Source organism: Oncorhynchus keta, chromosome 27 (genome assembly GCF_023373465.1).
Source record: "Oncorhynchus keta strain PuntledgeMale-10-30-2019 chromosome 27, Oket_V2, whole genome shotgun sequence".
NCBI classification, from domain to species: domain Eukaryota; kingdom Metazoa; phylum Chordata; class Actinopteri; order Salmoniformes; family Salmonidae; genus Oncorhynchus; species Oncorhynchus keta.
This window is the reverse complement of record NC_068447.1, coordinates 26,198,986-26,214,090: the sequence shown is the minus strand read 5'-3', so window position 1 is coordinate 26,214,090 and position 15,105 is coordinate 26,198,986. Positions and strand designations below refer to the sequence as shown.

At 42.1% G+C, this 15,105-nt stretch overlaps 1 protein-coding gene across 1 annotated transcript; it reads left to right on the top strand.

Moving 5' to 3' along the window:
- Positions 1 to 11: 11 nt before the first annotated feature.
- On the top strand, positions 12 to 14,535 carry LOC118359671 (glycerol-3-phosphate dehydrogenase [NAD(+)], cytoplasmic-like). Its single transcript, XM_035738274.2, has 8 exons — positions 12 to 174; positions 8,925 to 9,102; positions 9,621 to 9,761; positions 11,440 to 11,578; positions 12,331 to 12,443; positions 12,688 to 12,924; positions 13,177 to 13,283; positions 13,781 to 14,535. The coding sequence occupies exons 1-8, from the start codon at positions 131 to 133 to the stop codon at positions 13,875 to 13,877; spliced, it is 1,056 nt and encodes a 351-aa protein (XP_035594167.1). The 5' UTR covers positions 12 to 130; the 3' UTR covers positions 13,878 to 14,535.
- Positions 14,536 to 15,105: the final 570 nt, after the last annotated feature.

The following is a 15,105-nucleotide window of genomic DNA, read 5'->3' as shown; positions in this document are numbered from 1 at the left end:
TAAGAACAAGATTTACCAACTCCGCTGTGCACTGCCTTTACATACAAAGTACCCCTGTGAATATCCAGTACACACTGCAGCCCGGTTTGTAACGGTGTGCCATTTTTGTCAGTCGACAAGGGTCTTTTCAATGTCAACTCCCAAGAAAGTCTGCATTATTGGCTCTGGCAATTGGTAAGAAAACATATTTATATCGAATACTTTGTGTTTGTGTTTGTGTGTGGGTGTACCGGGTGCTGTTGCTAGAGAGACGCAGCATATAGTCAATCATAGCAGAACGCGTAGGAGCCCATGTGATTTTGCTTTAGACTACAGACTGGAGACCATACTGTATTTATGACAATGTTATGAGACATAACCTTTGTTATAGGCCTACATCATGCATGTACTGTATCTCCGATCAAATAGCCCACATGTATGGCTATCAAATAAATATGGGCTTGGATGTGAATATGTTAACAACAAATACCATATCCTTAAAACAGAACAGGTCAAAATAAAATGGACAATATGGAACGAAATGATTCCGATAAGCAAAAATTACGTTGAAAAGACGTCAAAGTATTTTACAGGCGTTGAAGTTAGGTCCATTTTAGGGTCTGAATGAAAGTCGAAAAGACGTATTTTCCGGACGTTTAATATATGTATTTTCGGAATGTTTTATTGTTTTTTTCAGACGTTTGAAATTCGGTTCATTTTCGGTTTTGAATGATCGTTGAAAATACGTATTTTTCCGGGATATTGAAAATCTGTATTTTCCGCACGTTGAAAATACGTATTTTACTGACGTTGATTTCAGGTTCATTTTCGGTTCTGAATGATCGTTGAAAATACGTTTTTTTCCCGGGATATTGAAAATATGTATTTTCCGCACGTTGAAAAGATGTATTTTACTGACGTTGATTTCAGGTTTATTTTCGGTTCTGAATGAAAGTTGAAAATACGTTATTTCCAGACATTGAAAATACAATGTTTTGGCTGATTGATTCTATGGCCAAATTTCAACCGCACATACATTCTCAATTAAGTAAGCATTAAGATGTATCAAAATAATTATTTCATATTTATAATGATTTAGTATGTATTATAGGAAAGAGGAGCCAACTGAACATTGCAACATAGAATATCAAATCAAATGTATTTATATAGCTCTTCTTACATCAGTTTATATCTCAAAGTGCTGTACAGGAACCCAGTCTAAAACCCCAAACAGCAAGCAATGCAGGTGTAGAAGCACAGCGGCTAGGAAAAACTCCCTAGAAAGGCCAAAACCTAGGAAGAAACCTAGAGAGGAACCAGGCTATGAGGGTGGCCAGTCCTCTTCTGGCTGTGCCGGGTGGAGATTTTAACAGAACATGGCACGATGTTCAAATGTTCATAGATGACCATCATGGTCAAATAATAATAATCACAGTAGTTGTTGAGGGTGCAACAAAAAGCTCCCAAAAAGCTTTAAAACTTGTAGCAATAATGTTCAAAGTGTCCAATCTACAGAATAATCCAATAGACCACTTCAACTAGAAAAAGATTTGGTTACATAAATATTGTTTTCTTGATATGACTGTGGTATGTTGTTGCTTATCTACCTTATAAGATAAGTGTCTTCTGAATTACCAAAATGTACATGTAAAAAACAGTTTGCAAAGCATGCTGGGTATTATTCTAATGAGCTCAACCACCAAACAAGTACACATTTGGTTATAGAAATCTATGTTTGGGCCAAATCAGGGCCGGTCCAGACCGGACAAACTCTGAACCAAACATAGAGGTCTATGATTGTTTCAGATTTGGTCCGATCTGGACCAAAAATCTATGTCCTTGGATGTTAAAATCAAGGCCGGTCTGGAGTGGACCAAAAAAAGACCTCCAAAAAATGTCGGTGTCTGCCGTGCTTGTACCTGGATCAGACCGACAGCATCATAAATTCTACCGTCAAACTTTTTCCATTATGTAACCCAACATTTTTACTGGATATGTGTGCAACCAAAGTTCAACATTCACCTTATGCTGCTATTTCTGCCAAGTCTATACATACAGTTTGATGCGTATGTTTGATATATCCAACATATGCACCACACAGACCACAGTTATGCACTGCAACTGCCTCTACAACGCAATGCTGCAAGGCAAACACAGCGTTCTATTAGAAATGTATGTGCTTCCAGTGTACCAAAATGCAATGATGCTGTCGGTCTGATCGAGGCAGTATGCCTTGTTTACAGTACATCGTGACATATATTTTATTACACCGTACGTCATCTTCATGTAATCTCGTTCCGCTACTGGACGGAGAGCATAGGGCAGCCATACTCAACTGGCAGACTGCGATCCGGATCCGGACCCAGAACAGGGTCAATACGGACCGCTTTCAACTTCTGTTGAGAGTTGTTATGGTAGAATGGCTGCACAAGGTTCAATTAATTTGGTAGTGCATGGGCATTTTTCCTCTTGTTTTGTCATACACTGACAGACCTTCATAGGGTTTCACAACGCAAGACAAGATGGAGGAGAGCCATAGTCTTTTGTCAGAGATCGCATTTATTTTGGGAGATTGCAAAATATGACCTTTTCATTCGCAATATTGTTTCAGGTGATAATAAAACTTGTTTTGTTTAGTTGATTTTTTTCTCAACTTTTTTCTCAAACTTTCTAGCAAGTCAAGCTAGCTTACAGAGCAGCTAGCTAGTTAGCAAGCTAAAAGCTAGTCTAGGTTGAAGATACTGTAGCTACCAACCACCTAATACTTATCCTCAAAAACAAACATAATTATCATCACAATAAACAAAAACGGAAGGCGACAGCCATCCATTTAACAGCCAATGTGTATTATTTAATATTACGATTAAAATAGTACTCACTTTCAGGAATGGTAAGTGTTTACAACTTACTAGCTATACCATCACCGAAAACCACATATTTTCATCTTGTTCTGTGGTTTGGTTACTTCCTGTTCTATTAACGGAATCTGGCTGCACTAAAGACAATGCAAAGTTTGGGGAAAAATTAACCCGCAGGGGGCAACTGTGATACGACATTGTTGTCCACGGTCCCCATGCGTGGAAATGAATTACATCCGGTGGAACACAAAAGACTGCTCAGTTGTAATATTTATTTTACTTTTATTTAACTAGGCAAGTCAGTTAAGAACAAATTCTTATTTTCAATGGGTTAATTGCCTGTTCAGGGGCAGAATGACAGATTTGTACCTTGTCAGCTCAGGGGCTTGAACTTGCAACCTTCCAGTTACTAGTCCAACGCTCTAACCACTAGGCTACCCTGCCGTATGAATGGGGCATTAGTTGGTAAGCTGCTGTCCGGAGGTTTCACTCCGTATGCTAAATTGTCCTCAGTGATTTCAATTGTAGGCCTATACGTCCATTTTTGACGAGCTGACCATAGCGAAGAAGAAAATACTGGATTTCGCGCTGTGTAAACACATTGATTGTCATTGCAAATAGGCTCCAACTAACTCCTGATGGGTAGCTGATATGCAGATCTTAAATAGGCAAAATTATGTTTTTAATTTTTTAATTTCACCTTTATTTAACCAGGTAGGCTAGTTGAGAACAAGTTCTCATTTACAACTGTGATCTGGCCATGATAAAACAAAGCAGTTCGACATATACAACAACACAGAGTTACACATGGACTAAACAAACATACAGTCAATAATACAGTAGAAAAAAAGTATATATACAGTGTGTGCAAATTAGGTAAGATAAGGGAGGTAAAGGCAATAAAATAGGCTATAGTGGCAAGGTAATTATCAAGTAAACACTGGAGTGATAGATGTGCAGAAGATAAATGTGCAAGTAGAGATACTGGGGTGCAAAGGAGCAAAATAAATAAATAAATACAGTATGTGGATGAGGTAGTTGGATGGGCTATTTACAGATGGGCTGTGTACAGGTGCAATGATTTGTGAGCTGCTCTGACAGCTGGTGCTTAAAGTTAGTGAGGGAGATATGAGTCTCCAGCTTCAGTGATTTTTGCAGTTCGTTCCAGTCATTGGCAGCAGGGAACTGGAAGGAAAGGCGGCCAATTGAGAAATTGGCTTTGGGGGTGACCAGGGAAATATACCTGCTGGAGCGTGTGCTATGGGTGGGTGCTGCTATGGTGACCAGTGAGCTGAGATAAGGCGGGGCTTTACCTAGCAAAGACTTATAGATGACCTGGAGCAAGTGGGTTTGGCGACGAATATGAAGCGAGGATCAGCCAATGAGAGCATACAGGTCACAGTGGTGGGTAGTATATGGGGCTTTGGTGACAAAACAGATGGCACTGTGATAGTCTGTATCCAATTTGCTGAGTAAAGTGTTGGAGGCTATTTTGTAAAGGACATCGCCGAAGTCAAGGATTGGCAGGATAGTCAGTTTTACAAGGGTATGTTTGGCAGCATGAGTGAAGGATGATTTGTTGTGAAATAGGAAGCCGATTCTAGATTTAATTTAGGATTGAAAGTGTTTAATGTGAGTCTGGAAGGAGATTTTACAGTCTAACCAGACACCTAGTTATTTGTAGTTGTCCACATATTCTAAGTCAGAACCGTCCAGAGTAGTGATGCTGGATGGGCGGGCAGGAGCGGGCAGCGATCGGTTGAAGAGCATGCATTTAGTTTTACTTGCATTTAAGAGCAGTTGGAGGCACCGGAAGTAGAGTTGTATGGCATTGAAGCTCGTCTGGAGGTTAGTTAACACAGTGTCCAAAGAAGGGCCAGAAGTATACAGAATGGTGTTGTCTGCGTAGAGGTGGATATGAGAATCACCAGCAGCAAGAGCGACATCATTGATGTACACAGAGAAAAGAGTCGGCCCCTAGAATTGTGGCAGCCCCAGAGACTGCCAGAGGTCCAGACAACAGGCCCTCTGTTTTGACACACTGAACTCTATCAGAGAAGTAGATGGTGAACCAGGCGAGGGGGTCATTTGAGAAACCAAGGCTGTTGAGTGTCTCCCCCTTTGAAGAGGGGGATGACCGCGGCAGCTTTCCAATCTTTGGCGATCTCAGATGATACGAAAGACAGGTTGAACAGTCTAGTAATAGGGGTTGCAACAATTTCAGCTGATAATTTTGGAAAGAGAGGGTTCAGATTGTCTAGCCCTGCTGATTTGTAGGGGTCCAGATTTTGCAGCTCTTTCAGAACATCAGCAATCTGGATTTGGGCGAAGGAGAAATGGGGGAGGCTTGGGAAAGTTGCTTTGGGGGGTGCAGGGCTGTTGACCAGGGTAGGGGTGGCCAAGTGGAAAACATGGCCAGCCGTAGAAAAATGCTTTTTGAAACTCTCAATTATTGTGGATTTATCGGTGGTGACAGTGTTTCCTAGCCTCAGTGCAGTGGGCAGCTCGGAGGAGGTGCTCTTATTCCCCATGGACTTTACAGTGTCCCAAAACTTTTTTGAGTTTGTGCTACAGGATGCAAATTTCTGTTTGAAAAAGATAGCCTTAGCTTTCGTAACTGCCATTTAGTTCCTAACTTCCCTGAAAAGTTGCATATCGCGGGGGCTGTTCGATGCTAATGCAGTACGCCACAGGAGGTTTTTTTGCGCTGGTCAAGGGCAGTCAGGTCTGGAGTGAACCACAGGCTATATCTGTTCCTGGTTCAACATTTCTTGAATGGGGCATGCTTATTTAAGATTGTGAGGAAAGCACTTCTAAAGAATAACCAGGCATCTTCTACTGATGGAATGAGGTCAATATCCTTCCAGGTCGATTAGAAAGGTCTGTTTGCAGAAGTGTTATAGGGAGCGATTGACAGTGATGAGGGGTGATCGTTTGACCGCAGACCCATTACGGACACAAGCAATGAGGCAGTGATCGCTGAGATCCTGGTTGAAAACAGCAGAGGTGTATTTGGAGGGCAGGTTGGTTAGGATTATATCTATGAGGGTGCCTGTGTTTATGGATTTGGAGTTGTACCTGGTAGGTTCATTGATAATTTGTGTGAGATTTAGGGCATCAAGCTTAGATTGTAGGATGGCCAGGGTGTTAAACATGTCCCAGTTTAGGTCACCTAACAGCACAAGCTCAAAAGATAGATGGGGGGCAATCAATTCACATGTGGTGTCCAGGGCACAGCTGGGGCAGAAGGTGGTCTATAGCAAGCGGCAACGGTGAGAGACTTGTTTCTGGAAAGGTGGATTTTTAAAAGTAGAAGCTCAAATTGTTTGGGCACAGACCTGGATAGTAAGACATAACTCTGCAGTCTATCTTGGCAGTAGTTTGCAAATCTGCCCCCTCTGGCAGTTCTATCTTGTCAGAAAATATTATACAGTGAGGGAAAAAACAATTTGATCCCCTGCTGATTTTGTACGTTTGCCCACTGACAAAGAAATGATCGGTCTATCATTTTAATGGTAGGTATATTTGAACAGTGAGAGACAGAATAACAACAACAATCCAGAAAAACGCATGTCAAAAATGTTATAAATTGATTTGCATTTTAATGAGGGAAATAACTATTTGACCCCTTCTCAATCAGAAAGATTTCTGGCTCCCAGGTGCCTTTTATACAGGTAACGAGCTGAGATCAGGAGCACACTCATAAAGGGAGTGCTCCTAATCTCAGTTTGTTACCTGTATAAAAGACACCTGTCCACAGAAGCAATCTATCAGATTCCAAACTCTCCTCCATGGCCAAGACCAAAGAGCTCTCCAAGGATGTCTGGGACAAGATTGTAGACCTACACAAGGCTGGAATGGGCTACAAGACCATCGCCAAGCAGCTTGGTGAGAAGGTGACAACAGTTGGTGCGATTATTTGTAAATGGAAGAAACACAAAATAACTGTCAATCTCCCTCGACCTGGGGCTCCATGCAAGATCTCACCTCGTGGAGTTGCAATGATCATGAGAACGGTGAGGAATCAGCCCAGAACTACACAGGAGGATCTTGTCAATGATCTCAAGGCAGCTGGGACCATAGTCACCAAGAAAACAATTGGTAACACACTACGCCGTGAAGGACTGAAATCCTGCAGCGCCCGCAAGGTCCCCCTGCTCAACAAAGCACATATGCATGCCTGTCTGAAGTTTGCCAATGAACATCTGAATGATTCAGAGGACAACTGGGTGAAAGTGTTGTGGTCAGATGAGACCAAAATGGAGCTCTTTTGCATCAACTAAACTCTCCGTGTTTGAAGGAGGAGGAATGCTGCCCATGACCCCAAGAACACAATCCCCACCGTCAAACATGGAGGTGGAAACATGCTTTGGGGGTGTTTTTCTGCTAAGGGGACAGGACAACTTCACCGCATCAAAGGGCCGATGGACAGGGCCATGTACCGTCAAATCTTGGGTGAGAACCTCATTCCCTCAGCCAGGGCATTGAAAATGGGTCCTGGATGGGTATTCCAGTATGACAATGACCCAAAACACACGGCCAAGGCAACAAAGGAGTGGTTCAAGAAGAAGCACATTAAGGTCCTGGAGTGGCCTAGCCAGTCTCCAGACCTTAATCCCATAGAAAATCTGTGGAGGGAGCTGAAGGTTCGAGTTGCCAAACGTCAGCCTCGAAACCTTAATGACTTGGAGAAGATCTGCAAAGAGGAGTGGGACAAAATCCCATGTGTGCAAACCTGGTGGCCAACTAAAAGAAACTGTGATTGCCAACAAGGGTTTTGCCACCAAGTTCTAAGTCATGTTTTGCAGAGGGGTCAAATACTTATTTCCCTCATTAAAATGCAAATCAATTTATAAAATTTTTGACGTGTTTTTCTGGATTATTTTGTTGTTATTCTGTCTCTCACTGTTCAAATAAACCTACCATTACAATTATAGACTGATAATTTCTTTGTCAATGGGCAAACGTACAAAATCAGCAGGGGATCAAATACTTTTTTCCCTCACTGTAGTTAGGGATGGACATTTCAGGGTTTTTGGTGGCCTTCCTAAACCAGGATTCAGACATGGCTAGGGCATCCAGGTTGGAAGAGTGTGCTAAAGCAGTGAATTAAACAAACTTGGGGAGGAGGCTTCTAATGTTAATATGCATGAAGCCAAGGCTTTTATGGTTACAGAAGTCAACAAATGAGAGCGCCTGGGGAGTGGGAGTAGAACTAGGCACTGCAGGGCCTGGATTAACCTCTACATCATCAGAAGAACAGAGGAGGAGTAGGATAAGGGTACGGCTAAAGGCTATAAGAACTGGTCGTCTAGTACGTACGGAACAAAGTAAAAGGAGCAGGTTTCTGGGCGCGGTAGAATAGATTCAATGCATAATGTACAGACAAAAGCATGGTAGGATGTGAATACAGTGGAGTTAAACCTAGGCATTGAGTGACGATGAGAGAGGTATTGTCTCTAGAGACACCAATTAAACCAGGAGAGGTCACTGCATGTGTGGAAGGTGGGACCAGAGGGTTATCTGAGGCATATTGAGCAGGGCTGGAGGCTCTACAGTGAAACAAAACAATAATCACTTCCCAAAACAGCAATGGAGAAGGCATATTGACATTAGGGAGAGGCATGCGTAGCCGAGTGATCATAGGGTCCAATGAGTAGCTGGACGGGCTGGAGACACAGCAATTCATACAGCTAGCGGGCCAGGGCTAGCAGGCGGGCAGAAGGGCCTTAGAGGGACTTTGCGACGGAAGACGTCTATTGTAGCCCCCTCGTGCGGTTACGTCGGCAGACCAGTCGTGATGGTTCAGCAGGGGTCCGTGTAGTAAAAGTAAAAACGTTAGTTGATAACTCATCCAAATGTAAATCTTGCAAGTTGCAAATTTGCAATACGATTAAGTTGTTTGTGCTCTGGGCTCCTTTCCAAAAAGTATTTCAGGCATTTGCATTGTTCAATCTAGGGTGCATGTGCACAGTTCAGTTGTTCTTTCTGAAAATCTCAGACAAAATAGAATAATGAGATTACCCTTGTAAATCATGGACGACAAATTTAAAGGCATGATTATATTGCAATTTCTCTACTATACAGGGGCTCTGCTATTGCCAAAATAGTGGGTTCCAATGCTGCGCAGAACTCCAAGTTTGACAACACCGTGACCATGTGGGTGTTTGAAGAGATGGTGGATGGTCGCAAGCTGACAGACATCATTAACACCGACCATGAGAATGTCAAGTACCTGCCTGGACACAAGCTACCCCCCAATGTGGTGAGAAACACATTAAATGCCACTATGTGTTGTAATCCTACTTTTCTTTTGTGCTTGTTTGTGGCTGTTTGTTCCGCCACAACTAGGAGGCCCTAATGTGATGAGTAATAAACTACTGTGGGGAATAGGGCCAGAGGCCTGCTGCTGGTCCATGTGTGTAAAGGGTCAGCCCTAGCTCAGTTATTATGTGTTGCAACTGCAGCTGTCCTTGCAGCTCTCTGTACCTCTCACTACAATCCCCACCATGATAGTTTTGTGAATCCCTGCCACCTGGCTTGACTGATTTAGCACAGACCAACCAGTCACTGCATTATATAACACAATTGTAAAATTAAACTTTCTCATTAAATTGTTTTTGTCAGGAAGCCACATTTTTATACCTTTGATTTAGCTTTGTGCTTTGCTGCACACGCTCTTTAGAAGTGAGAACGGATTAAGTTTACAATGTGCAAGGACTACATGGGACACACAGGCTAAGGCCAGTGCCCTGACTGTCCCCTCTTCTGTCTCTCTCCCAGTTGGCTGTTGCTGAGTTGGTGGACGCTGCCAAGGAAGCAGACATCCTAGTGTTTGTGATCCCCCACCAGTTCATCGGCAGAGTGTGTGACACCATGAAGGGGAAGATAAAGAGCGATGCACTAGGAATGTCACTCATCAAGGTTTGGCTAAGGGCCTCTCTACACTACACTACTAAACTTTGACAACACAAACTAGGTCCAGAAGAGATACTTGTGTAGTCTAAAGAGACAGATCTATATTCAAATTTCTCTTTATACTGTACCACATACCACCCTCTGAGTGGTACAGTGTAAAGACATAGGCTCTCCCACACCAAATGTGTCTTCCGCATTTAACCCAACCCCTCTTAAAATATCTGCACATTTGTGAATCATTTCATTAATCAATTGTGCAATACTATGTGCAATATGGTTTAGATGAGAAGCTCCTGTAGAAGTTGAATTGCTATCCTTATTTTGTTTGTCTATATAATATATTTGTCTATATACTATATATATATATACTATATATAGAGCTCACTACATATACTTTACTAATGTAAATCTATCCTAATACCCATGCTCTCCTCACTGTGAATGTGCTGTGTGTATTTCTCAACCTTTTCTTACATAAGGGACCGGATTGGCTGGGTTTGGTGCTCCTTTGGGGACCATTGTAATTTAAACTAGCACTTGAGAACTTATGAAATCGGTGCTTGTTCATTTTCTCAATCATTGAGAAACATTGTCCTACTCTGTCCTTAGCTTGATACTTGGAAGAAACTATCTGACCCCCATTATCATGCTCTGTCAATCATTGACTCCTTCAGCCTCTTGCATTACAAATTATGGGGTGATTTACGGTACACAGATTACAGTAAAACTAACCCTGGACTAAAATGCAACCTAAATGGAGAATCTCCATTGTCCAGGGTTAGTAGAATTTGTAAGTCGCTCTGGATAAGAGCGTCTGCTAAATGACTTAAATGTAAATGTAAATGTTAGGCTTTATGCTGCATTCATAACCAAGTGGGAAGGTAGAAATGAGCAGTTGTGAAGTCGTAAATACCAGTTAGATGCATTCACGTGCTTTGAACTCGTTTAGAAACGCCAATTGGCAAATGGCCAACAAGCTGCGTCAACCATAAAATAGTAATATATTGCTTTGTATAAATCATGTCTTGTTGTTGGATTTAATTAACAAAAATGCTGTTATCGAGAGAATTCCAATAGTAGGTGACGTCAGAGGTCAGCATGTAGAAGACGTCAGAGTACAGGGATGATAGATGACTTTCCCACTTGTAATTACCAGTTGGAGGGGCGTTCAAGTGGATTTTTCCCAGTCGTATATATGGTAAATACCACCTTCCCACTTGGTTATGAACGCAGGGTTAATCTGTGTCCGAGAAACCCTCACTAAAAATGTTAAAGCAGTAGTTAAGTTTTATTAGTCGTATGTACAGTATACACATGGTATGCACTGTCCAACGAAATGCTTACTTGAAGGATTCTTCTCGACAATGCAACAACAATAACAAAAAATAAAATATAAGAATATGAGTAAATGGCTCAGTAGAACAGAATAGACATAAGTATAATAGTGTAAGTATAATACAGGAAGGCACAATTTATAGCACAATGTATTAGGGAAGGGGTGGATTGGGGGCCAAGTGTTTAAATTGTGCAGTATTAGCGATAGTAAATAAGTCATGTTGACCGATTCTGATTGTGTTAATGTGAAGTTAACTGCTCCACTGTAGTAATGTACAGTACCTCTCTTGAATTGCTTTATTGTGCGTTCTGTGTACTGAGTACTCATGTGCTGTGTGTTCTAATCCAGGGTGTGGATGAAGGTCCTGATGGGCTGAAGCTCATCTCTGATGTGATCCAGGAGAAGCTGAGCATCACCATGAGTGTGCTGATGGGGGCCAACATTGCCAACGAGGTCGCTGATGAGAAGTTCTGTGAGACCACTATCGGTTAGACTCATTGGGTGAAGGGGAACATTTGGAGAGATGAACATTGTGAAAATGAGCTTTGTGGGCTGGGTTATCATTGCATCCTACATACTTTTGAATGGCGTGCTGTCCCTTGTCTTTTTCCCTTTCTGAAAATGTCTCTTAATAGTTTGGATAGATTGTACAGCACAGTGCAACCTGAAAAGTTTTGAGAGTTGGTTCATTTTGTCAGCGTGTGTGTGTAGACATTAGTAAAGGTATTCAACATAGATGTTAGAAGTTTAATTGTTAGAAACTGAACTGGAGTAGTAAAAGTAAATAGGTTAAACTTGTTTTTGTAAGGACAACCTGTGCCAGATTTAATCAACCTGCAATAAAACAATGTCTCTGCTCAAGACTGCCACATCAGCATGGAGGTAAAAGTCTGACTGTTTACATTACAGAGAGTGAGCTGGCTTGTTTTACGGTAGTTCTGTACACTTGTTATTGTATGCAGCACTAGTGAACTCTGGCATGTAATTTCTCTTCAGTGTGTTTTAAACATGACAATGAGCATGTCTCGGGCCACGTTGTTCCTTACTGTGTGACCAGCTTATAAGCCTGGACCCTGGTATGGACCTTAAGTTTTTCTGATTTAAGCCATGTGGTCTTAAACCAGCATTAAGTATGACAATACAAGAGTGGTGAAGTATTTGAATGGGCTGGTTGTGAAAGATACGGATGTTAGGATTGAAAAGGGTAATTTGTCTTTCTCATTCTCCCTCTCTCCCCAGGATGTAAGAATACAGAACATGGGGCTTTGCTGAAGGAACTCATGCAGACCAGTAACTTCCGGGTCACGGTAGTGGAGGAGTCCGATGTGGTTGAAATCTGTGGAGCACTGAAGGTGCCCACTCAACTATTAAGAGATTCTGCTTGGCCTCATCCTAATGTCTCGTCATGTTGTCTCGATGTCTGAATCTCAATTCATCATTTCGTTGTATACTCTCTCCTTGCCCTTCATCTACTTCTTACTGAAAACATAAAAGAGTAGTGAGAAGAGGGCTTAGATGAGAGAAAGTGTTCTGGTAAGAAATGACTGTCCTAATGTGTTGAAGCCATTAACCACAGCTCTCTTCTCTGGCTTTAAGAACATTGTGGCGGTGGGGGCGGGCTTCTGTGACGGCCTGGGCTTCGGTGACAACACCAAGGCGGCGGTGATCCGGTTGGGCCTGATGGAGATGATTGCCTTCGCACGAATCTTCTGCACTGCCGGGCCCGTCTCCTCTGCCACCTTCCTAGAGAGCTGCGGCGTTGCCGACCTCATCACAACCTGCTACGGAGGCCGCAACCGCAAAGTGGCAGAAGCCTTCGCTAAAGGGGGGAAGGTGAGAGAGGGGACTTCACTAATTGGCTTTCAGGGGTGACATAAAAATGAAAAAGGTTTGAATTATAGCATTTAGGATTGGAAGGCAGGAAAATACTGCAGATGAACGCGGTCATTTTTTGGTTTGAAAATAAAGGGAGACAGAGATAACGTTAGTAAAGAGTGAGTTTCAGTTCAATATTGTTGTTTTGGAGAGTGGTATAATACCACAATAGTAGTCTTGACTTAACTACTATTTCTGTATTCTGCTCAGTCAATTGAAGAGCTGGAGAAAGAGATGCTGAATGGACAGAAGCTCCAGGGACCAGCAACAGCATCTGAAGTCCATGTCATCCTAAAGAACAAAAATCTGCTTGACAAGTAGGCACAGAAATCAAACCACTCTTTCACCCATTGAAGAAACTGATGATACATTTCATGTGATGTTTCACTTAAGCAATAAGGCCTGAGGAGTTGTGGTATATGGCCAATATACCATAGCTAAGGGCTGTTCTTAAGCACAGCACAACGCAACGCGGAGTTCCTAGATACAGACCTTAACCGTGGTATGTTGGCCATATACCACAAATCCTGAGGTGCCTTATTGCTATTATAAACTGGTTACCAATGTAATTAGAGCAGTAAAAATAAATGTTCTGTCATACCCATGGTATATGGTCTGAGATACCACGGTTGTCAGCCAATCAGCATTCAGGGCTTGAACCACACATTTTAATTACCAATAACCTCTAGCTCTATCACCTCAGTAAAATGCAGATAAAAAGATAAATATGAAGAAATAGTCCAAACAATGCAGTTATTCTCAAAAGGACAAAGACTGTGACAACTCAACAATCCCTCCCTCTCGCCTGTCCCAGGTTCCCACTATTCAACGCTGTGTACCAGATCTGCTACCAGGGCCATCCAGTCACAGAGTTCATCACGTGTTTGCAGAACCACCCGGAGCACATGTAGGCTAACAGACTGACCAAGTGCCAGAAGGATCAACACCACTTCCGCTTTGTACCGGTTAGGAAAATATGTACACTTGCACACTCCACAGCTCCGATGCAGCAAGCAGACTCCATCAGACGACGTGAAGTAGTCTACTCTGTACTGCCTAAGGTTTTTTTGTATGTACCTCTATAAAACAAGTGCTTTCCTTTTCCTGGTTTTCTACAAGTGTGACCCAGCCTTTTGTCACCCAATCAGACGCCACTGTCCATCCTCAGATGTTATCTTGGTCCGTCCATTGTGACCTCACTTCGTAATTGTTTGGCTTATTCATGTTAATTAGGGGTAGGGAGTTGTAGCAGATGCTAGGCCATTTGTGTCCTCGCTTTTCTAATTCTGAATCTCTCTGCGATGACTTTATGGATCATTAGGCTAGATTTGCTTAGCACCTGTTAAAAAACAAATGAAAGTGCCTTTCAACACCACATTGCAAAAAATATTGGTGTTTTATGTGCTTTGTGAAACCAAATTGTTTTTCCCCTTATGGTACGTCCATTAGTAACCATGACGCTGCAGTTGGATTTCACTGACGTGTGGCTTACAGTATGTTTGAAAAGAGTGTAGGTTACAAAAAAAAAAAAAGATTTGCCTTTGAAATAAATCATTAATTTGTATCGTGGCTACCCTTTTCATTTGGCTTCTTGTTCACATAAGCTTCATGAGGAGTTTCATTCTGGTCATGGCAAGTTGTCAACTGGAATCTCAGAGCTGTAGCTCACGTGGTCAGAATCAATTGTGATTTGCATGGACAAGCACATTTCAGAGCCAGGGAAGAGAGAATAGAAGTAACATGAAACCTAGAAAGAGAGTTTGACAGTAAAGGGAGAGGCACTGTGGATAAAACCGCTTCAGTCTTGACGAGCTACTTGCTGTGCAGGCTTTTTGCTCCAACCCTGCAGTACCAGGCTAACTCAAGGAATAAGTTCATTGCTTTAAAATGAGACTTGAGCAGCAGTCTTGGGGAAATAAAGTTCTGCAACAGTCAACCAAGTCAACTAGACTAGGAGCTATTGTAAGATGTAGACACACCCCTTTTACTTCACTAGAATTCAGACCAGTTTCACATGAAAAGGCTATATCAACAAGTCAATTCCCCCCTCCCCTAGATTGTATGCTACATTTCACATTTTTGTTCTTTACATGAGACAAACTGCCAAAATTGTAATGCTAATCTATTTATTGAGCATAT